Source organism: Schistocerca gregaria, chromosome 6 (genome assembly GCF_023897955.1).
Source record: "Schistocerca gregaria isolate iqSchGreg1 chromosome 6, iqSchGreg1.2, whole genome shotgun sequence".
In the NCBI taxonomy this organism is placed as follows: domain Eukaryota; kingdom Metazoa; phylum Arthropoda; class Insecta; order Orthoptera; family Acrididae; genus Schistocerca; species Schistocerca gregaria.
The window spans coordinates 243,955,071-243,978,011 of record NC_064925.1 but is presented as its reverse complement, the minus strand read 5'-3'; the positions used below and the strand labels follow the sequence as shown (position 1 = coordinate 243,978,011).

Genomic DNA, 22,941 nt, shown 5'->3' with positions numbered 1-22,941 from the left:
AACAGTCCCTCAACTGTTCTTTCTTCATTCTCCATTTCTTCCCCTTCCTCTGCTACGGACTGTGAGGTTACCCTTTGTTTCTTCTTCCTCTCTGTGCACTCCTGAAGGCTAGCCTATTATAACAGGTGACTGGGTAATGCATAATTCTCAGCTCCCAGTTGACAGGTAGGGTTCGCATGTACTTCCTGGTACAGGCCAGGCCCAGGGACAGGTGACTGCCCAATTGCCAGGAGTTCAGGAGGTGTGACCTGAGGTGTAAACAATCACCTAAGGTGGATGAGCTCTGCTCCGTAGGGACCCCTAGTTAGAAGGTGCGTGCTGTTGGAGATGCTGGCAATTGTGGGAGATTTTTTCGCAATGATGCAATCACCATCTTAGTCTATATCTACTAAACGTAAACAGAATGAGGCTAAAGATTCAAAGACTCTCCCAGCTGCAACTCAGTTCCTCATGCTATCATGTACCGAAGGAGGCCAGTCCTTTGCTACGGTTATTTCTGTTATTATTCAGAAAGGTGTTGATCCAACTGCAGGCCCTGTGAAATTCTGCCCTTGCTTATATAATGGGACTGTGCTTCTGGAGACCAATTGTGCTTTTCAAGCCCAGCAACCGCTTACAGCTTCGCTCCTCCAAGGCTGTACTGTTCGTGTCGAGGGGCATCGAATTCTGGATTCTTCTTGTGGCATTATTTACACTCGGCTGCTTGATGGTTTGACCAACGGAAAAATCCAAATTTACCCCTCTGACCAGGACATCACTGTAGTCCGTCAGGTAATGAGAAAGGTTGATGCCACCTTTGTATGTACACATACTCTTTTCCTCACATTTCATCGAGCAGTGCTTCCATCAAAGATCAGAGGAGGCTATGAAGTCATCAGTCTGACTGTGTGTTCCAGACCTGCATTGCTACCAGTGTCAATGTTACAACCACACTCATGTGTCCTGTCAAAACAAGGCCAAATGTGCTACTTGTGAAAGATATTCTCACAAGGGCATTGCACACCTCCTTCTCCTCACGATATCAGTTGTAATGGTGACCATGCCGCCTCATCCCATGAATGTCCCATGTATCTTGATGAGTAGGCCACCAGGAGATACAGATGAAGGAAAAAGTACCTCACCCTGTTGCTTGCAAGTTGTTGTGGCTAGTCAAAAGCATTGCATTGTACCATCCGGCACTTACAGTACTGTTCTTGCTATGCCTTGTTCCACGAAGGACATGGCCAGGCAGACCTGCAACCTCCAATTCAGCACTGCAGTTGTAATATTGCCCAGTATCATGGTAGCATCCCCATCTCCTCCTCCTACAGCTGTGCAAATCTTTGCCCTCGGGGAATGAAATCACTTTCTACATAACCCACAGGATGGAAAGGACAAAAGTAATACTCCTGCGAAGACGTTTTATGTCCCTCTGGCAAACCTCTGCTAACTGTAAAGGCATTAAAAAATTGAATAAATGCAAATAGTCTTCTCCTGTCCTGACCCAGAGATCCTCTTCCATGGTGTCACCGCGTAATACCCTCACCCAGCTGATCTCCATTTCGCTGGTGTGCACCACCATCCATTTTTCTGCCATGAACTCTGCTGACTAACTGACGGAGAATGCCAACACCTCTGTAGATCTCATGGAATACTATACTCCAGCCTCTGTGCCACACAACAGTGAGTCTTCGAAGGCTGGCACTCAGCGGCCGCTGAGGTGACTGCCCTATATTTGTTCACTCCTCCCCATGCCCCATTATGACTCCTCCGATAGAACATTTGTGGCATTAGATCCAACAGGCTGCTTTTGGAATCACAGCAGCCTGTTGTTACCTGCCTCCAGGAAATGAAATTGGGCCCTCATAACTGCTTTGACCTCCTGCATTTCTTTCTGCTCCAATTTGACCTGCCAAACCATCTCACTGAACACCCAGCTGCAAGCTGTTGCAGTCCACATTTTCCTTTGTCACTTCACCTTTTCTATTAGCGACATCTGAATTTCTCTGTCATACACTGTCACCAGGGCAGACTTACTCTAGCTTAGGGTTTTGATCGACTCCCTCCTTCCGCCCTTTTTGCTGCTCGGTGACTTTATCGTGCACCATCCACTTTGGGGCTCTTGCAGAACCTGTCCGAGAGGTGCCCCCTTGGATAGCTTTCTAAATCAACTCAACCTTATCTGTCTTCACACCGAAGCATCCACATTCCTTTCAGGCCCGACGAATATCTACTGCCATTTGGATCTCTCGTTCTGCACTGCCCAACTTGCCCATCATCTCGAGTGGTCTGTTCTGTCTGACACGTACTCAAGCAACCATTTCCTGTGCACTATCCGTTTACTGACTCCTACCCCACCTCTGTGTAAACCCAGTTGGCAGCTTTCTAAGGCTGACTGGAGGCTTTACTCCTCCCTAACAACCTTCGACGAATAATGTTTCCACAGTTGTGATGAACAGGTGGAGTACCTTACAAATGTTATCCTTACTGCTGCAGAAAATTCCATATCTTGCACTTCAGCTATACTATGCTGTGTCCCTGACCCCTGGTGGACTGAGGTGTGCCATGATGCGATTCGCACGCAGAGAAATATTCTCCATATTTTTAACAGTTATCCTATGAGGGCAAACTGTATTCGTTATTAACAGTTGCATGCACAATGTTGTCGCATTCTTCGGGATAGCAAAAAAACTAGTTGGATTTCATTTGCTAATTATTTTAACAGTTTCGCTCTCTCTTCTGTTGTGTGGGGGAAACCTCATTTGGCTCTCTGGGGCCAAGGTCCATTCCCTGATATCCAGCCAGACCATAACAGATGATGTCATTGTGGACCCTATTGCTCTCTCTGCACCTTGGGCAACTATTTTGTGGAGATTTCGAGCTCCACCCACTATCGCCGCACCTTCCTCCTTTGGAAATAAGTGGAGGTGGCTTTTGAGATACCCTTCTCCTCTCAGAATCACGAATACTAAAATGCCACCTTTACTATGACGGAGCTAGACCAAGCTCTTACTTCATCAGAATCTTCCTCCCCAGGACTGGACAATGTTCACATTCAGATGTTGCAGCACCTTTCTCTTTCAGGAAAGCACTTTCTCCTTCATACGTACAATTGCATTTGAACAGATGGCATGTTTCCGAGATGCTGGCATGAAGCCACTATCAAATCCTTACCTAGACCTGGTAAGGGCAAACACCTTCCTTGTAGCTACCGCCCCATTTCTCTCACCAGGTGTGTTTGCGAAGTGATGGAACATAATGGTCAATTCAAAACTAGAATGTGTGTTTCGCTTATTCATCTGCACATTCTTCCATCTTATATCATCTTAATGCAATCCACCATCGTGGAATACATTTGGCCACTGGCACCTTTCACACAAGCCCGATTGAGTGTCTCTAAGCAGAAGCTGCTGAACTACCACTGTCATACAGGGGTGATACTGTCCTCAGTGGATACACATGCTATTTGTCTGCCATGCACGACCGCCCTTCCTTTCCCTTCTTCTTTGTTGACTTCTGTGACTGACAGTATGGGGTGTGTCCTCCTTCTGCGTTACTTCCCAGAGTTCGCTTTCGGCTACTGCTCCAGCAGCTTAAATTCATGTTACCTGCCACATTCCCAATGGGTGTGGACCATTCACTGCCTCGGCTTCATGTGGCAGCCTGTTTTCATCTTGGACTTCATTCACTTCCCAAGGAAACTACTCCAGATCTGATCTATCGCAGTAATTTTCTCACCCTTCGCAAGCAATTTAGTGATAGAACCTACGTGTCTACTGATGGATTGGAGACTAACAGTGGCATTGTGTGTGCCTTCATCATTGGCACCAACAATTTTTGGTATTGGCCTCTAGAACGCTGCTCAATATTTACAGCAGAGCCCTTTGCCCTCTATCAGCCACCCAGTACATCCGAAGACATAGGCTTTTTAATTGTGTCATATGCTCCGATTCCCTCAGTGTCCTTCAGAGCCTTTGTGTGCTGAACACAGTCCATCCCTTAGTGCAGTAGGTCCAAGAAAGCTTTCACTTGCTCGCTGTTGAAGGAAATCCTTACAGAACAGTGGGATAAGTTTGTTTAGCTCATCTACAGATTTTTTGGCCAATTCCACAGTTTCTTTATCTTACATCTTCCAATTCTGTAGCACTGCTTGAAGTTCTGCAACCATCCACTGCCTTCCTTGAAGTTACTGTAATCTGTGGTGTGTGCAGTTTGATGTGCATAATGTAGTACGTCACTATTGGTACACCTTGTAAATTTTATCAAGTATCCTTGAAATGTCAAACACCAGTTTTTGTATCAAGTGCACCTACTCTTCCCTTAAATATCTGTAGTTTTTTTGTGCACTACACAGTCATATTGCTATGGACTTATTCAAAATCTGTTGATAATTAGTTTTTTACTTTGCTTTGGAGGATCTTCCATGTACACAATTGTGTTTGGTACCCACTGCCTGGACAGTGTTGTCCTATACTAACTTTTGCTGGAGATGGGATTAGTAGCTACCTGTCTGTCAAGGATGATGAATTACATGGTTTCATGGTTTGATACCTGTTTCAATATCACTTACTGCAGACGTGTGTGTGTGTGTGTGTGTGTGTGTGTGTGTGTGTGTGTGTGTGTGTGTGTGTGTGTGTATTGCTGACAAAGGCCTTAATGGCTGAAAGCTATAATTGTGTGAATCTTTTTGTTGTGCCTATCACGACTCGGCATCTCCGCTATATGGTGAGTAGCAACTTTCCTTCTCTAATATTGTTACTTTCACTTGTTAAGCACATATTGTCGTCATTATACTCCTCATGTACATTGTCCGCACAGTCGAATGTATACAACACCATACATTCCACTCATTCATCTTGCATTGATGCTCATATTTCATCTGCCACTCCTTTCTCACTGCTTGGACAATGATTGTCCTTTAATACATTTTTCTGGAGATGGCGTTAGTAGCTACCTGTCTGTCAAGAATGGTGAACTACATGAAATTGCTTTGTGATGAAATATCAACTTCAACAATTGTTGTTGTCGATACAATGCAATATTTAGCATTGCCATTGCTCTGCTTTGTATCACTGTTGTGAGTTACTTATCGATAAGCAGTTCAACTGTGCTCTGTAGCCTCACACTATGCTCACCATTGTATATCTCCAGTCCCACCCCCTGTTGCCATTAGCACCCAAAATTGTGGTTGCGTGTTAGACAATATGTGGGATGTCGATGTTGTAAACATCATTGGACTTTTGTGACCTTGCACTCAAGGGGTCCTTGTGAATGAGTTTGAAATGCAGTTGATAATGATTCAGAAATATGTTCGATTGGTTCATATCTGGTGAGCTGGAGGGCAAGCACATCAATTGGCACTCACCACTGTGTTCCTCGAACCACTCCATCACTGTCCTCTCCTTGTGACATGGCGCATTGTCTTGTTGAAAAATGGCACTGTCATTGGGAAACATCATCGTCATGAAGAGGTATATGTGGCCTGCAAACTTTGTGCGATTCTTCTTGGTTGACATGGTGCTTGCATGAGCTCCACTGGCTCATGGATTCCCGCGTGAATGTTTCCCGAAGCATAATGAAGCTGCAACCAGCTTGTCTCCATCCCGCAGTTGTTCTCCTGGAAGACATCAGATTCGTGCCCTCACATCAACATGATGGAGGTATGGTATTCATCAGATGACGCAGCTTGGTATCTCTCTTCACAAGTTGCCTCTAAGAGACTCCCTCATAGGAGAAAAGTTTGAGCCATTGCTAACAAAGCTGTTTCAATCTGTGTTTACGTCAACCTGCTTTCTATTCGATGGAAATTATTATGAACAAACAGACAGATTAACGATGGGCTGGCACCATCACCAGTCATAGCTTATATGTTCATGGAGCCATTGAAGAAGCAGCCCTGGAGTTGGCAGTCTACAAGCCCTCCTCCTTTTTTCAATGTGAATTGTGAATTGTTGACAGTTAACAACTCATTCGTATTGTGGTCACATGGATGACACCACCTACAAAACTTTCTGCAACACCTAAATTTGCTGCACCAGAATATCAAATTCACAATGGAGATAGAGGAAAACCATCAACTTCCATTTCGGGACGTGCTTATCAAATGAAGACCAGACAGCACACTAGGATACAGCATCTACCATAAACTGACACATACAGATTTGTACTTGCATGCCTCCAGCTGTCATGCCCCTTCCAACCCGAAGGCGTCCTAAGCAGTCTAGTGCAGAGAGCACATGAAATGTCATACTGTGACAGTCCAGCAGATAAACTGCAGCACTTACAGGTTGTGTTTCATATAAACAGTTACAGCAACTGCCAGGTACAACAGGCCTTAAAACAAAAGAAGCCAAAACCATAATCTGCTGAAGGCAAAGACAAATCAGTTGCATTGGGAAGACATCAGCAAAATTATGATGAATATTCTGGAAATACAATGTGAAGTGTGTGTTCTGCTGACTAATCAAAATGTGAACCTTTTAGGATTACTCAAGGCAAGGTAATACTCAGCAAACTGGGAGTGTGCAGCATCCATTGCAGTGTGGGGAAATGCATGTGTGCCAGACTGCCCGGACAATACAGGTGAGGTGCACGGAGCATAAACATCACACACACATTGTTCAGCCGACAAAGTCTGTTGTGGCAGAGCACTACATCTTCCATGGACATGAACTGTCACAGCACCAAGTTTTTGCAACATTCCAACACCTTGTGGCATTGTTTTCTCAAGAAACTGTAGAGATCTGATGCTCTCAGGGGATCGGCATTCATTTGCTGAGTACGAGCTTGGTGACCCTGCAAATAAAACTCAAGTTGCAAAGGAAATGTGCCGTATACAACAAAACACAGTGACATACAAGCGTCTGCCAACAGCAAAGTGTGTCAAAGGCTTTAGGAAGACTATGCAATACTTCACAACAACAAATTGCTTCCAATCGTGACGTGACAACTGTTTAAATTAGAATCGTTTGAGCAGTTGTGGGCAGGGTCTTGCGCTTGCGCAGTTGAGTCGCGTATGAGTAGTACCTTCTCTTGCTTCTGGTTACAGAAGTGTGGTTGGGTGCCACTACTTAATATTGCCCCGGTTCAGAAATATAGTAAATCTGGGGCTGATGCCCAGAGCAATCTGAGTTGAGGTGGGGAGATGGGTCATCTCCATGTGATCTGTTTATGTTCAGTGATTTTGTTGTTTCCTCTTTGTTTATTGCTCTCACGTTAAAAGATAACAAACGGATTTTTGGGGCCGGAAGCTATCAAATGAATTAAAATACATTCACATAATTACGGAAGGCTAAAATATGTTATTAGTTTTAGATTTTATTTCTACTTTCCTGACAGTCAAGCATTAATCACCTTGCAGAACAATGAAGTTATTTTTGTCGGTTTGCTAAAGAGATTTGGCTTTCATTAATCTTTTCTGCTGAGGCAGTCAATTTACTTGAAACAATGTGTTTAATTTCTCATGATTAGCTAGTTTCAACTGTCCGCTGCATTTCAAGTGCACGTATGGCGTTATTCCTTAATAAAGAACCAAACATTAGATGATACAGTACTGGTACTCCAAGAAAATTTACATATAAATGTGCGTTTTAAATCAAATTATGCATTTTAGTATGGTTCACGAAATTCTGATGCGTTCAAGTTTCTTTTATGACATAATGCAAGATCTTTTAATGTTTTATATGCACGAACATGGAGGCTTCCTGCATCATCGTAGTCGCACAAGCGCAGTGATGACTGTTATCTGATGCTCTCTTCCAACTGATGAAATGAACCTATTTCTAACAGGTCACGGGAAAATATTGCTAATGGTGGTTTGAAAAGCGTTACATTCAAACCAAATTTCATTTTCAAGATGAACTATGTGCGAGAATGTACGATGAATTTCTTAAATCACAAAGCGTTTGACTCTAATTTAAAAATCCACTCTTTGAGGGCGACCATTTAGAAGAATTTAGAGCCCAGAAGATCAGACATTTATGTCGTTATTAAAAATTTTGCTGCTACACTTGTGTGGTGTATCTTAAAGTGTAACACGTGCAAAAAAGATCAATATTATATGCGGAAGCTTACCTTCCTTTCCAGCTTATTAATCTTCAAGACCAGTATTATATGTGAATGATATGTATATTAGTTTAAACCATTAAGTTTCCTTATTTGTGTTATCGTGCTACTTGTGAGTGATCTTGCTATTGGGTGACTACATCACGTGTCCTGTGCTGTCATCAGCTGGCGAGATCACGTGACATGAGCTATGACTGGCTTACAAAAGCGCATCGCAATCTCAATTCCAGTGCTTCGGAAAGTGGCATGCGGTGTGTGGTGGAATTCAAACTTATACCTTCGTAATATAATATGGAAATATGCAGCGTACATGTTGCTGCACATCAAAGGTCTTTGAAAATGTGTTTTTCCCCTAAGTTTCGTTTTTTAAAGCTCGGGGAAATTCTACGTCGGTATATAAAACCATAAACATTCAAAGGATTGACGAGTTTTACAGTGCCGAGGAACAGTTAACTGCCACTTGACACGGAAAAAGTATATTTTCACCCGGGAGAAAGTATATTTTTAACTGGGAAATCCCGGGAAAAACCCCTGAAATTTTTTTCCTTGCCCAGGTTACACCGTATGAAGCAATCTGTGGGAAGTGCAGAAAAGCTTCTCATGATGTTGGAACTGACTGTCCGTCTCCAGCGATCTGAAGCAACTGCTGTGGGAACCACCCAGTCCGGAGCCAAGACCGCCCTGTTTTTGCCGAGGAAAGGAAAATACAGGAAAAAAAAGAAAGAAATTGACCGAGTGTATTGCGTATGCCGAAGACAAGAAAGAATATGAGGTGACGAAACCCCCTGTCTTTGCCACCTTGTAGTATTCCATGGTGCAGAAACCTATTCCCAAGGCAGGCACTTCAACGCACATGATGTCTAGTGTGCTTTTATTCACCACAAGCACCCGTACTTGAACTTGTACATGCCAAGGAAAAAAGATTAAGGACAAAGCAATCCAGGCAGCTACACCAGGAAAGACCAACAACAGTTCCGCAGTAGCATCCAGAAGGAACAAGAAAAACAGAGTGCCTTTCAACATCCCCTTTCCCCTCATCCTTGAAGGTACAGGCTGCAAGGAAAGGCTCACAGTGTTTGTATCAAAAGCTGTCCCGAGCTCCATCAGACATCATTTTTTCAAGTCTTACTGATAAGGAGGACATCATGCAGTTAGATGCCTAGAATCCAGGCAGCCCCTCCACTCCCCCTCACTGTACAGGTGCTTCACCTCCTTGGTGCAGAGATAGGGGTAAATTAAAACCACATAGATGAAGTGACTCCCATCCTCCACTGGAATTTACAAGGGTTCAGTATGCATTGGATGAACTCCATCTCTTATCTCAGGGTAGACCATTGTGTCTGCACCTCCAGGAGACTAATTTCCATCAATTGCATGCCCCTGAGTTACAAGGCTATATCCTACACAGAAAAGTCGACCTGAGTGGAGAGAGAGGTAGAGCAGGCATAGTATTTTTGTCAGTACCAACTACCACTGCTCGACCCCTCTCACTTATGACGACTTTACAAGCAGTTGCTGTATCAGTGCACGTGTGCGTCAGACAATATGTTCCATTTACTTGCTCCCACATGATGTGCTCGATGAAGAGGCCCTAACTGACCTTATTACACACACACACACACACACACACACACACACACACACACACACACACACACACACACACAGTGATTTTGATACACATAATGTACTGTGGGGCTCTGCAACTACCTGCTACAGCGATAGAGCAATTTTGAGTCTTCTCATGTCGTCATGCGCATACTTGCTAAATACGGTACAGAGCATGTATTTCTGCACAGCAACTGGGTCGTTCTCTGCCATTGATCTGTCACTTTGCTCTCCAGCTCTTGCTCACAACGCTCAATGGGAAGCGGTTGACTTGCATGAAGTGATCACTTCCCAATCTGGATTCATCTGCCAGATGGAGTGGGGGAAAAAAAAACAAACACTGTGATGGGTGCTCGGTACAGCAGACTAGACAATTTTTAGCCAGTTGGCCCAGTTTGAATATTGTGCCAATGCCGGGGCTGTTGTAATGTGGAACAGCACTCCCCAAACCAACCTATGGGTGATTGCCTCGACTATGCCAGCCTATTTTGCCACAGTTACTTCAACTACAAGTCAGAGTGCAGGTTTCAAATGCCATAGAGTGGATGCTGAGTGGTGTAGTTTGGGCATCTGGTCCACCAGTGGTGACGATAACACCTGCCCATTTTCCATGTGGGAGCTGAATTCTGCATTGTCTGTGGCTCGTGACACGTCCTCTGGTCACGACAGAATCCATTATAGTATGCTGCAGCACCTCACAAGGTGAAGCAAAGATATCCTCCTCACACTTTGTAGTGCCATTTGGGTGTTGGGTTGCTTTTCCGACTTGTGTTGTGAGGCAATTTTAATTCCTCTTTTAAAACCTGGGAGACACCATACATCCCCGAGTAGTTACCACAGTGTTGCCCTCACTGGCTCTGTGGGAAAGACCTTGGAGTAGATGGTCTACTGCCACCTTGTCCAGATTTTAGAATAAAGAGACCTCTTTAGTTGCTTTCAGTGTGGGTTGAGGAAGTATCGCTCCACCTTTGATAACCTGACCCTCCTGGAGATGACTATATAAAAGACATTCCTATGCCGGCATCACCTTCTGGGTATATTTTTTTACATTGAGAAGGCATACGATACTACTTGGTGGCATCTTATCCTGGAGCAGCGTCACGAGTGGGGTTTTCATGGTTGTCTTCTCATTTTTATTCAGTCCTTTCTCTCGCTATGATATTTTAGATACCGAGTCAATGACATCCTGTCTGATCACTTTGGCAGGGGAACGGTGTCCCTCAAGGTAACGTTTTAAATGTGACTGTCTTTGTCATAGCTATTAATAACATTATGTCCGTAGTGAAAAGTCCTGTCCATTGTTGTTTGTTTGTGAATGACTTCTCTATGTTTTGCTCTTCTTCAAGCCTCACAACAGCAGCACATCAGTTGCAAGTAACTATTTGACGTTTGAATGAATGGGTGTGGAAGAGTGGTTTTAAGTATTACACCAAGAAGTCTGTATATGTTCTTTTTAACTACTCTCTTTCCTGAGTTGAGGGACACTGTCCTTCCTTTTAAAGACTCAGTGAGGTTTCTGGGCCTCACGTTGGACTCTAAGCTTACATGGATACCACATTTTAAGGCTCTGAAAAACAGCTCACTTAAGGCTTTAAGTATTTTAAAGAAGGGATTTGGTTAGCCACTGGGGCATTCAGAACAAGCCCCAAACCAAGCCTTTGTGCCGAGGCTGGTGAACTGCCACTTCACATCAGGTGATGGCGAGGCTGGCGAACTGTCACTTCACATCAGGTGATGGCTACTTATGGTGCGCCAGGCTTATAAAACACTGTCCACACCATGCACACCCACATTCCATACCACTGTTCAGCCTCCACTGGAAAGGCTGTTTGGTATCCTGCACACGATTGCCTTCTAGAAATGTGTGTGGCCAGTTTAGAGATGGGTATGGCTGGTATTCATGTTTTACATTGCATTTGGAGCAGAGTGCCATCTTTTCTTCGCCAGAGGCCCAGACATATTTTAGATTGACGAATTTTAAGAAAGATCGTATGTCAGATTTTACACTTCTGTCCCCTTTTTTTAACATTGTACGTATGTCTCACAGTTTCACATTAGTGTGCTCTGATGGCTCCAAAAAAAGGGGATTCCCTTGGCTGCTCTGTCATGTTCCAATATTGGCCTTCCTGACAAGTATACTGTTTTTTCAGCAGAGCTCCACACAATCCTGAAGGCACTGCAACAGATGCATTGTATTCAGGGCAAACAGTTTTGATTTGCTCCGATTCCCCTAGTGCCTGACAACCGTTACAGGACCTGTACCCAACTGAGAAGTTGGTCTGACTAATGTATGACCAACTGTACTTGCTCCAATGGCAGGGTAAGCAGGTGTCATTCTGCAGGGTGCCAGGTCATGTAGGGATATGGGGAAATGAACAGGCCGATCGGGCTGCCAAGGAGGTCTGCAGAGGACAGGGTGTGGCACAGTGTCCTATTCCCTTGCAGGATGTCGTTTCTGTGATACACAGGAAGTGCTACACGGGAAGTGCATACAGTACAATGGTTGGGCGGTAATGACCAATAAGCTGCAGTTGGTGAAGTCAACAACCTGTACAGGGCATTCCTCCTGCCAGTTGCTCAGGCAGAATGAAGTGACCTTCAAGAGTCTTAGAATTGGGCACTGCTCTCCTCCGAAAAGAGGATCCTCTGTTTTGTGATGCTTGTAGCATGCACATCTCTATCCGCCATATTTTAACACGGTGTGTTTTGTACTATGATGCCTGAAGATGGCAAGAAGTCGGCTTGTCAAACTATCACACTTCTTAGATGATGTCACCCAGCTGAATACCAGAGAACTATTCAAAAATTAACACAACAATGGAAACTCAAGGTTGGAGTTTCAAAACTATAAGGAATCTTGATAATGTAATGAAAAAATAGTTCACTATTTACCGTAAAGATAAAGCTAATGTGTAAGTATTTTAACTGTGCCTGCCTGCAACTTAATCAAGTCCTCTTTACGGTAAGTATCTGTCTTTCCCTTACATTCCCAAAATTTAATACACAGTTTTCCCTATTTTTCTGAGGCCAAGATGGGTGAGGTTACACCATCTCAGTACCATCTGATGAGCCCTTCTTAGGTTACCAAGTGGAATCACTCACTGTAAAATAACCCAACAAAAGCCTCAGCTCAGTACAGAGTTGGAAGTCTTGTAAATTCTTGGCTGTGCCATGTACAGTTTCTGTAGCACCTCACATGTTATTAACTTTTTCATGTACTAACTTCACATTTAATTAACCAATACAATTGCTAATTATTTCTGAGAAGAAGAAATTACTATTTAACACCTGTAGTTCACAAATTATTTATATTCCAATCTTCTTATGCTATTCTAAACTTTTTGGACTTTCTTCAATGATGTATTAAAAAGAAAATTGTATCCCTTGAATAACTGTTATAAATATTGTCTTATGCTGACTTCATTTTAGGTGTTTTTCATTGATTATGGAAATACGGAATTTGTGACATTAAGTGACCTGAGGAATTTCTCTGAGAAAAACATGGAAGACGGTGTGCATACAATCCTGCCACTTGCATGTGAGTTTGTGTTGTCTGAAATAAAACCATCTATTCTGAAAAATCCTCGAGGAGTTTGGTCAGATGAAGCCCATGAAGCATTCAGGGAGCTTACAGAAGGAAAAATATTTACAGCTGAGGTATAATCTTTAAACAAAACTTTTCTGTTTTTAGGTTGAGTAGTTGTATGCGTATTCTTCAGGAATAATTTTATGCTAATTATTTAGATAGATACATGCAAGCTGAAAATTTTGCATAGGTTTTTTGTGGGAAACTCATTGTGAACAACTACAAAAGTATTCCAACTTGTCAATTCACAGGAATATGTTAAGACTAGCAGTAGTAAGTGCCACATATGTCCTTTTTGTAGTCTAAATTCAGAAGAAAAATAACAGCCAGTCTGTGAATAATACAAGACATGAAATATGTCTTGCATTCAAGTATGATAAAATATAATACAAATCGTGTTCAGTCGAGGATGAAATTTTCAGCAGTTGGGTTGTTAGCAGCATTAGCAAACTATAAATCAGTGTTTGAAAATTAGCATAATAAATGCTTCCTACCAAATATTTAATTGATAATTTTCCAGTAGAGTGTCAGTTCTAGTCAGTTAACACTATTGCATCATCTTATTACATTAATAATTGCACTAGAATAACAAAAAACAGTGGAATTGATATATCAGTGGAAGTAATCAATTTTTGAAAATATGATACACTTGGATAGAGAAAAAAATCTACTCACCAAATGGCAGAAGGAGAAGACATACACAAATGTATGGAAATTTTAAAGCTTTCAGAGCGAGTGGTTCTGGTGAGACGGTTGGAGGGAAAGAAAGAGGAACTAAAATTTTGGTGCTTCATATAGTGTACCACAAAAATACACTGTTCTATCTCTCAGAACCATTATTTCTGAAAGCTGAGATAATGTTGCATATTTTGATACAAGCCAATCAGCAATACTGAAACTTCATCTGCAAACTGACCAGCAATTCTCTCCAATAATTTTATAGTTTTCTTGAGAGAATTTTCCTTTATATATCATTATGAAGCGTAACTAGTATGGAAATTCCAGGAGGGGAAACAACAAACAAAAATGTGAATAGGCAATTATATATGGTGTGTAGTCATATGCATTAGTGCAAAGATTTGTAATATATGTCTATTTACCAAACACTTTTCAGATATAGGTAAGTAGTTGCCTATTCCCATTTTCTGTTTGTTGTGAATAGTTTATGAGTAAGAGAAAAACTAAAATTTATCAAGGTATGCCAAGGAGCGTACCCATGCAACATGTTACAACTTCCTTAGGAACATTGCTCTTCCACATGATATGACTCGAAATTTCTGTCATGTAATTCTTTGACACAACTATGTTTACATGAACTGTATAATGGAACTATTCCTAAGCAGATACTTTGTAACCAGTTGCCAAATTTTAATACTTATTAATTGTAAAACATTATGGTGCCTCCACACACTTTTATCAAGTGAGTTTGGGTTTTAAGCTTAAAACCCTACTCCATTCACTGTTTTAAGTGTTTTTACCATTCTACTAGTAGTTTTAAGTTGTCAAATAGCTTTATGGCAAAGTATGTAATGATACTTATTTAATCTGCAAGTACTTGTTCTGACAGGGGAATTCTTAACAATGTGTGGCATATATTCCTAAAAGCTTCTAATTTATTGATGCGGGATGACATAGAGCCTATTCCTCTCTGAAAAATGTTGAACGGACTGATGGCCTTTGTGATATGGTCCCTTCAACCCCTACAAACCAACCAAAATGTTGAAGTGTTGTTGCCATTCTCTGTTCTTATGAACAGAACTGAAGAGGTTATGGTTGATTTTTTTTTTATTTTTTAAGTTTTGTTGTAAACTGTATATTGATCTGAAATTCATTGAGGAGGCCACATATCTGATTTAGTGCTTCATTATTATATTAAACTGTATAATTTTATTATCCAGATATCTGTAATAGTGTTCTGTGTTTGAACAAGTAGTTTATTTAATGAACATAATTGTTTCATCAAATGATTTATGTAAATTTCTGCTAAATATGCTGAAAGGCTGTTCTTTAAGGTAATTTCTTTTTCTTTGTTTGAAATGTACTAGGAATGTAAATTTTGTGATTTTTTCCCCCTTCTTTCTCCATTCACAGATCTACTCTGTTGTTCACGGGGTGATTTCTGTTGAGCTTTTTAAACATTATAATGGCCTGAAAACGAAGAGCAGTGTGAACAAGAACTTAATAGAGGAGGGTTATGCCGAACCAGCAGAGGAAAGTTTCTTGTCAAAGGTAATGTAAGAGATTTATGAGTCTGGGGTTTAAAAGCAGAGGGTATTAGTTCAAAATGTGAAATTGTCATTTGCTGTACATATTGAAATCTGATGACAATTTATTTTTCATTCCTTCTCAACCTTCCCCATCTTTCGTTTGATTGACAGCTACTATTAACTTTCAGAGTCTTTTCATCATAACAGGTGCACTCTAACTTTTTCCTCTATGTTTTGCCGACTGAAAAAACTTAAGATTTCAGAAGTTAATATATATGCCACATTTTGCACACGTTTGCCAGTCTGTTGCTGCTGCAAAGGTAGATAATTTTGTTCTGTCTAAATATCTTTGTATAATTCTTGTCTCTCTCCACTCAAACTGGATGGATCCCTCTCAAACTGAGGTTTGAGAGATCTGTTCCTTCTTTCTAACCTTTTACAAAGTATCCATCTTTCCTCCTAGAGGGAGAAACTTGCAGTTCGGAGAGCTAGGATGGTTTTTCTACTATTATCGGCATTGTCATATCCAAAGGTAATCAGTGGCCAGCCAGTTTATCTTTTTGTTAGTTTATAGTTTCCTTATAAATGTATTAAGTATTGGACTCCATTACAAGCCAATGCTATGTACCAATCCTTAAAAATCTTGTCAAGTGAGGATTGTCTGCTGGTGAATAGTAAGAAAAAAAAGACTTTAAGGAAAATGAAGGTGTAAGTTCAAATGGGAAATAAAGCAAAATGTACTCTCTCTCTCTCTCTCTCTCTCTCTCTCTCTCTCTCTCTCTCTCTCTCTCTCTCTCAGCGCTACCACTGTGTTCCACGTCTGCACCGTGGAACCACTGACGTTGGGGAGGTGGATACTGATGACATGTGGAGTAAACCACATTGTCTCTTTTGTTAATTTCCACAGGATATTTGGTACTTTGGCCATGGCTACTTTGGTCATTTGTTTTGACACATTACCTCTTAAATCAAAATATGTTTCAACTTTTTAGCTAATTCCTCATTCATGACGACCATTTTCCTTAGGCTCGGTGGTAGTAAAATTAGCATGCCTTTTTAAAAAATAAATATGGTTCATATATTCTTGTTTTGTGGTATGTTCTACGTCGTTGAGAATGTCCTCAATGCAAATCTGTGGAACAAAAAATACATCTAATCTAAATTGACAGGTCATTGGTAGTCATACTGACATACAGTGATAGGAAAAAAAATTAAGTTGTAGAAAAACAGGCAAAATTAACAGGTGTGTTGGTAGATAGTGTGTGATGTTCTAGGCTGTCCTTATCCTGAAAAGATATATTTTACTATTTTTGGGCTGAAAAATGTGATATTTAAAAAATGAGCTGGTTTGCTGGGAGTTCTCATGGATGGTGAATAAAATAGTTATCATCCTTCTTAAAGGACGCAGATTGTGTACAGTTATAGTGAATAGTCAACTACAGTAGAAATTTACTCAATGGGTGAGTTTTGAAATCAACAATGGAAGGATGACCTGTATGATTTGATTTTTGCTTGTTGAGAAATAGGTACAAAGTGGGAATTTGAAGTTTAGTGCAGATCATAATGGATTCAGGAGTTTGTATCAAAATGAGACCAGAAGTTGTAGAAGAATTTTGACATTAGTTTGACTGTGTGTGGTGTCATCAAATAGTTGACAGTGGCAACATATCAAGGGCAACAGATCAATTACTGTTGTGCTCTGTTAAGTAAAAATCCAAAACAATCATTTAAAAAAAATGAAATAGGATATATTAACAACAGTATGAAAAGGATAGATTGTTACTCAACATATAGAGGAGCCGTTGAGCAATCAGACTCATTGAAAGAATATTGCTAAATAATTTGATTTTATCCAGCATTATTAATGGTTGGCAAAAGCCTGAAACTATCAAAACAATGGGATTGTTTATAAAATAACTTTTTCTACTACCAATCACAGTTTTCTCTTTGTTTGTTGCCTGATGCTCTTTGTAAATGACTGCAATTTTCATGTGTGTTTTTCTTGCATTATACCCTCTTGAAAATGGGCAAACTACTACAGAACAAATATGTACACAACTATTGTACCAGAGAGAAATCAACTGTAATCCAAAAATATCACAGAATGACAGCCTATCAGAGAAGCACAATTAACATTGGTGTGATACTACACAGTAACATACCAGAGGAGATAAAAATTGCTACATATCCAATATTTAAAATTAAGCTAAAGGCATTTCTAATAAAACTCTGTTTCTAGTCAGTAAAACAATTTCTGAGTGTGTAACAAGAAAAAAGTTACTTGAAAATTAAATTGTAAGAATGGATACTTAATTTTAACTCACCTAGTCGCTAATAATATATATTATTGCAACTTTTCTTTGACCTGTTCAGTATCAGTTGTACAAAGTCAATCATCATGAATATATGGCACAACACACAAAAAACAAACTTTGAAATAGGACTCATTTTAGAAAATGCATCATACAAAATATAAACAGAAATAAAATGGTGACTGGTACCAGAAAAAGTTATTTTATGAACAAACCAATTGACTACTAGGTATTACTAGGTATTAGGCTAAGTCCTTTGTCAGTCATAAAAATGTGTGTGTTCTTGTTTTGTTTTGTAGTGTCTGATGAGGGACTTAGTCCGATTGCTGACTATATGTAACATTTTTTGTCCAATGTGCCAGTCCACCACTCAGTGCCTCCTTTATGAGATGAGCAGCACTCTATCCTATTTCATATAATTGTTATTCCAGCCCAAATTTTCTACTGTTTGATTTAAAAAAGAGTAGTAACTGTCAGACCATAAACAAGCACAGAAGGAAGTGAAAGTAATCCAAATTTACTTTTTCATTCTATTTTGTTGTAATTTATATGTTAAAAGCCAAACCATGTTGTAAAAATAAATAAAACTTGAAAACTGTATTGAGGCATTTTTTTTCATGAAGTGTTAAATTTGACTTCTGAATAATTCTATTTTGTTGGCCAGGAGGATAACATATTTGTAATTTGCACACAACAAACCTCAAATTATTTCTCATATAATAAGCCACATTTCAAAAGCAAAGTTTCATTTTTAGAATTATGTAATTATTTATGTTCTCAGTGAGCCAATTCTTTCTCAAGATTGAGATAATCTACTAATATCTGAAAACGTTACATTCCTAGCAGAGCTATAGACCTGTAAAGCCAGACATTACGTCTTACAGTTGTTGCTTTCATAGCTGCTGTTATAATGTTGTCTTTACCAGCAACATTCTTGGAAAATATGGCTTCTCAAACACAATTTTTACACAGACATTTCACTATTCACTGTATAAGTCACATGTTAAAAGGTTTAACAAATATTGCCACAAAATATCTGGCTGTGCATTGCTATCAAGAATCAACAACCTTGTTATAAATTATGACTAATACTTTCATTAAAAAGGTTTGTCACAGTTTAATGCATGTAATATTCATACGACTGCAGTTGACATACCAGTGATATATTTGTTGAAATTTGTATTAAAAAATTACATGTTGCCAAGCAGGGCAATCCAAATGGCACCATTATGGCATTATCTGAATACGGAGCAGTGGGATTTAATTTTAAACAACTCAGTCAATAATGTCAGTGGCTGCCCTTATGTTTGCGATTTTCTTCATAATTGAAAGAAGAAAAACTTTAGGATGTTTATGACCATACAATAATGATATTGTGATACAGTTATAACTTTATTTGCACTCAAAAGTTTATGCATTACTAGCTAACATTAGGTTTTTTTTTTATAAAAATGGTGATTTCTTGGGGCTTATTATAAGATCAAGATGCATACTCATTATCCCATGAAACTCTTTAATTTCAGATAAACCATGATCTACGTCTTCAGCATAAAGAATGGACAAATGAGCAGAAGCTAGCTTACGACCGCCAACAAGAGACTAATTTGCCGTGGGTGGAGGAAATAGAGCCTGAACCGCCGAGACCTGAAGAATGTCGCATAAAGGTCAGTGGTCTATCAAGAGATGTTATGATGCTTAATGTAACATAATCCATGGACATTTTATTTTAGTGTCTACTTCCATTTATGTTCCCACCTGACCACATCCCTCGCCTGACCACATGCCTGCCCTCTCCCATAGGCAGCACTAGCAACTTTGCAAACCCCCTTCCCTCCTACCCTTCACTCTCCCCACCACATGCCTCTTCTGTACTTCCACCCACCATAACTAAGGATGCTGCTCGGCTCAAACACAGTCACAGTCTTACACTCCAGAGGCGACAGCGGCCACTTGCTTGTGAGTTGTGATTTTGGGAATGTGTGTGTGTGTTTTCTACATCTGATGAAAGGCAGTCCAGAAGCTGAATATTTCTAGCATTCTTTTTCATTGTGCCTGTCTGCAGTACGATGCTTCTTCTGTGTAGTGGGTATCAATCTATCCTTTCCATATAATTTTTATTCCATCCTGGATTCATATAAGTGCAGCGCACGCATTAGTTCTAATGGATCCGGTAAGTGTTTTTAGATGATTGTGAAATGCTTTCACGTTGTAGTTTTATCTTTCATGTACCAGCATAGTGGAAGCATATTATTCCACATATCTTTAATGATACCATACAAATGCAGGTATTGTATAATAGCAGGCAGATTACATTACAATTTCAGCTGTTCTGAGTAATGGAATAACTTGTCATTTGTTTACTGGGTTCTGTAGATCATTCTTAATAGCAAACGGCTTGCAATTTTTTTTCTCCTAGACACTGCTCTTCAAGACCTGTCCCATACATCCTCCCACCACCACCTACTTCAGTCTGGTCGCAATCATCACCTATCCCATCAAAAGCAGGGCTACATGTGAAAGCAGTCATCTGATCAACACCTTAAGCTGCAACCACTGTGCTGCATTCTAAGTGAGGGTGAAAACCAACAAGCTGTCTGTGCGCATGAATGGCCAATGACAAACTGTGTCCAAGATACAGCTGGACCATCTAGTTGCTGAGTGCGCTGCCTGACACTCTGTTCTTCATTTCAATGACTGCTCCTCAGCTTGCACTATTCAGATCCTTACCACCAACACCAGCTTTTGTGAATTGTGCAGATGGGAACTCTCCATGCAATATATCCTTCATTCCCGTAATCCTCTTCACCTCACCATTTGTTTGTCATTGTCCTGTAGACACCTATCACCTTCCCTGTTCCCATTTCAGCACTACACAGCCTTCTGTTCCAACACACCCAAAGACTTCTTCCTTCTCTCTTTCTGCTGACCCCCCCCCCCCCCCTTCCCTCTTTGCCCATCCTCTAACCTTCTGACTGCACCTAGCTGCCCCACCACCCTCCCCCACCTCGTCCCTGTATGCTCCCACAAGCAGCACCTCACTGTCCTCCACCCCTACCCTGCTGTCCCTCCCCCTCCCCACCCCAGCCGCCTCCTTACCCTCACCACACAGTTTTCTTCTGCCATTATGCACTGCTGCTTGTAGCCTGGCCTCGGCAGCCAGAGACACTGTGTGTGTGTGTGTGTGTGTGTGTGTGTGTGTGTGTGTGTGTGTGTGGGCGCGCGCGCGCGCTGTCTAATTACATTGAAGACCTTTTTGGCTGAAAGTTTACTTGCTAACAGTACTTCTTTTGTGCCTATTGTCACTCAGCATCTCCATTTTATGGTAAGTAGCAGCTATTATTTTCAACAACTTTTCTTCCATGCCATAATCCAGTGCCGTTTTCCTTTGTTACTGTTTCAAAGGCATTACTATACTCAGTGACTGTCCATCTTTCTCTTCTTTCATGTGTTTCACTTGACACCGTCAAAAAACTGCACTGCACACACTGCTTATAGGTCAATTGTCTCGGCTGCCCACAACAACCAGTTACAAGACTGGGCTGATTGTTGGTGGAGCATATCATGCCCCATATTACTCCCGCTGATATAATTAATTCTAGACCTTCAAATGGATCACTCTTCCTGTGTCAGTCTCGGCTTTTTCGCGTGTTATTTTCCATATCTTCCTGTGCAACACAAACTTATATCTCATCCTACTAACCCCTCCCCACCCCCAACATTCCTCTCCCGACTCTTTCTCCTGTCTACTTCACTTTGCTAACTTTACCTAATCTAGTCACATCAACTGTCCCCCCTTGTTCACGTTTACCCAACTTGAGACCTGCAACCATATTACAATTTATTTTTTATTCAATCTCATTGTGTGTGTTCTTGTTGATTTCAGTTGGTTTCGTCTTTCGCTATTGGCCCACTACTCTAGATTTCATCTAATTTCCCCATACTTCATTCATTTCACTCTTTTTGTGGTTTCTCCAATGTGTTTCAGGCATATTTTTGAGATTTTTTAACAACATATTTCTGTGTTATTTATGTATTTTTAAGCATTTTTCTCCTCCACCATGGATCCTTACTCCTTCCACCTATGTCAGTACAGAAATGTTTCCTAATTGTTATACAGATTCCTATCCCACATACTGTTCCTGCATTGGTGCTTGGCTCATGGAATCACTCAAATAGCCTTACATTCAAATTACTCACCTGGAGCTGTAACCTGACCTTCCACAATGACCTCTGCCTGTTCAGACTCTGCCAGGCTTTAACCCTCACCAACATAAAACCATGTCCATCAGGCCCAAACTTCCTTGCAATACCATCTCTCCATCTGTAAAATTCTCCTGCTATGCAATCCCAAATTCCTATATTCTATATCCCATATCACACGTTCAAACTCATGCTCTCCAGGAACTAGAGCAGCATGCACAACACCACCTCAAAAAACTTTCCACCCTGTTCACTTTCTTCTGCTGCCATGGACTAACACTATCCATCACATCTACAACAACCTCCAAACCTCTCCCACATCACCTCATTGCTGACAGATGCTGCCTTGCAGACCTACTACATTTACCCCACCCTCAAAAACTCCCTCCCACCACTGTACAGAATCCAGAACCGAAACAGACTTGAAACACAGTCCTCTAGGAACCTTAGCCTCACCTTTTGTCCAACTCCCAAATTCAGTCATGCAGGACTCATTAAAGACATTCTTTCCTTCACCAGATCCCTGCTGTGGAAACACTTCTCAGAACTAACCCTACCAATCAGACTCAACCAGAGACTCATGTTGCACCCTGCTGCCTCAGTTCACTTCTCCAACTAACCCTGATCCACGCCCAATGCCCCTGAATTACCCACTGTTAACTTTCCAGGATTTTGTAACCTAGAACCTTGCCTCACCGTCATTCCCCAAATCCCTCAACAAGCAAGCTAACTGTACATTCACAGAAAGAACAACAATCCAACACCTAAAACTGATCCCGACCTTGTAATCCTACCTGCTGATGAAAGGCTCCACCACTATTGTTTTGAACTCAGAGGATTACCTGGTAGAAGGACTCTGCCGGTGTCATATTCATCCACCTACAAACCCTCCCACAGCGACCCCATTCCAGAAGTCCAGCAGGATCTCGAGTCTCCCCTAAAATCCTTTGGTCCATCCCAGAACCTCTCACCAGAGTCCATCTTC

The 22,941-nt window shown here is 41.0% G+C and overlaps 1 protein-coding gene across 3 annotated transcripts in view; it reads left to right on the top strand.

The window, feature by feature from the left end:
* LOC126278125 (probable ATP-dependent RNA helicase spindle-E) overlaps positions 1 to 22,941 on the top strand; it is a 224,970-nt gene that overhangs the window by 129,258 nt on the left and 72,771 nt on the right. For all 3 annotated transcript variants that reach the window (XM_049978013.1, XM_049978012.1, XM_049978011.1), the window contains 3 exons: positions 13,081 to 13,308; positions 15,329 to 15,466; positions 19,280 to 19,420. In XM_049978013.1, coding sequence (XP_049833970.1) covers positions 13,081 to 13,308; positions 15,329 to 15,466; positions 19,280 to 19,420 — 507 coding nt within the window. The remainder of the gene's footprint in view (positions 1 to 13,080; positions 13,309 to 15,328; positions 15,467 to 19,279; positions 19,421 to 22,941) is intronic.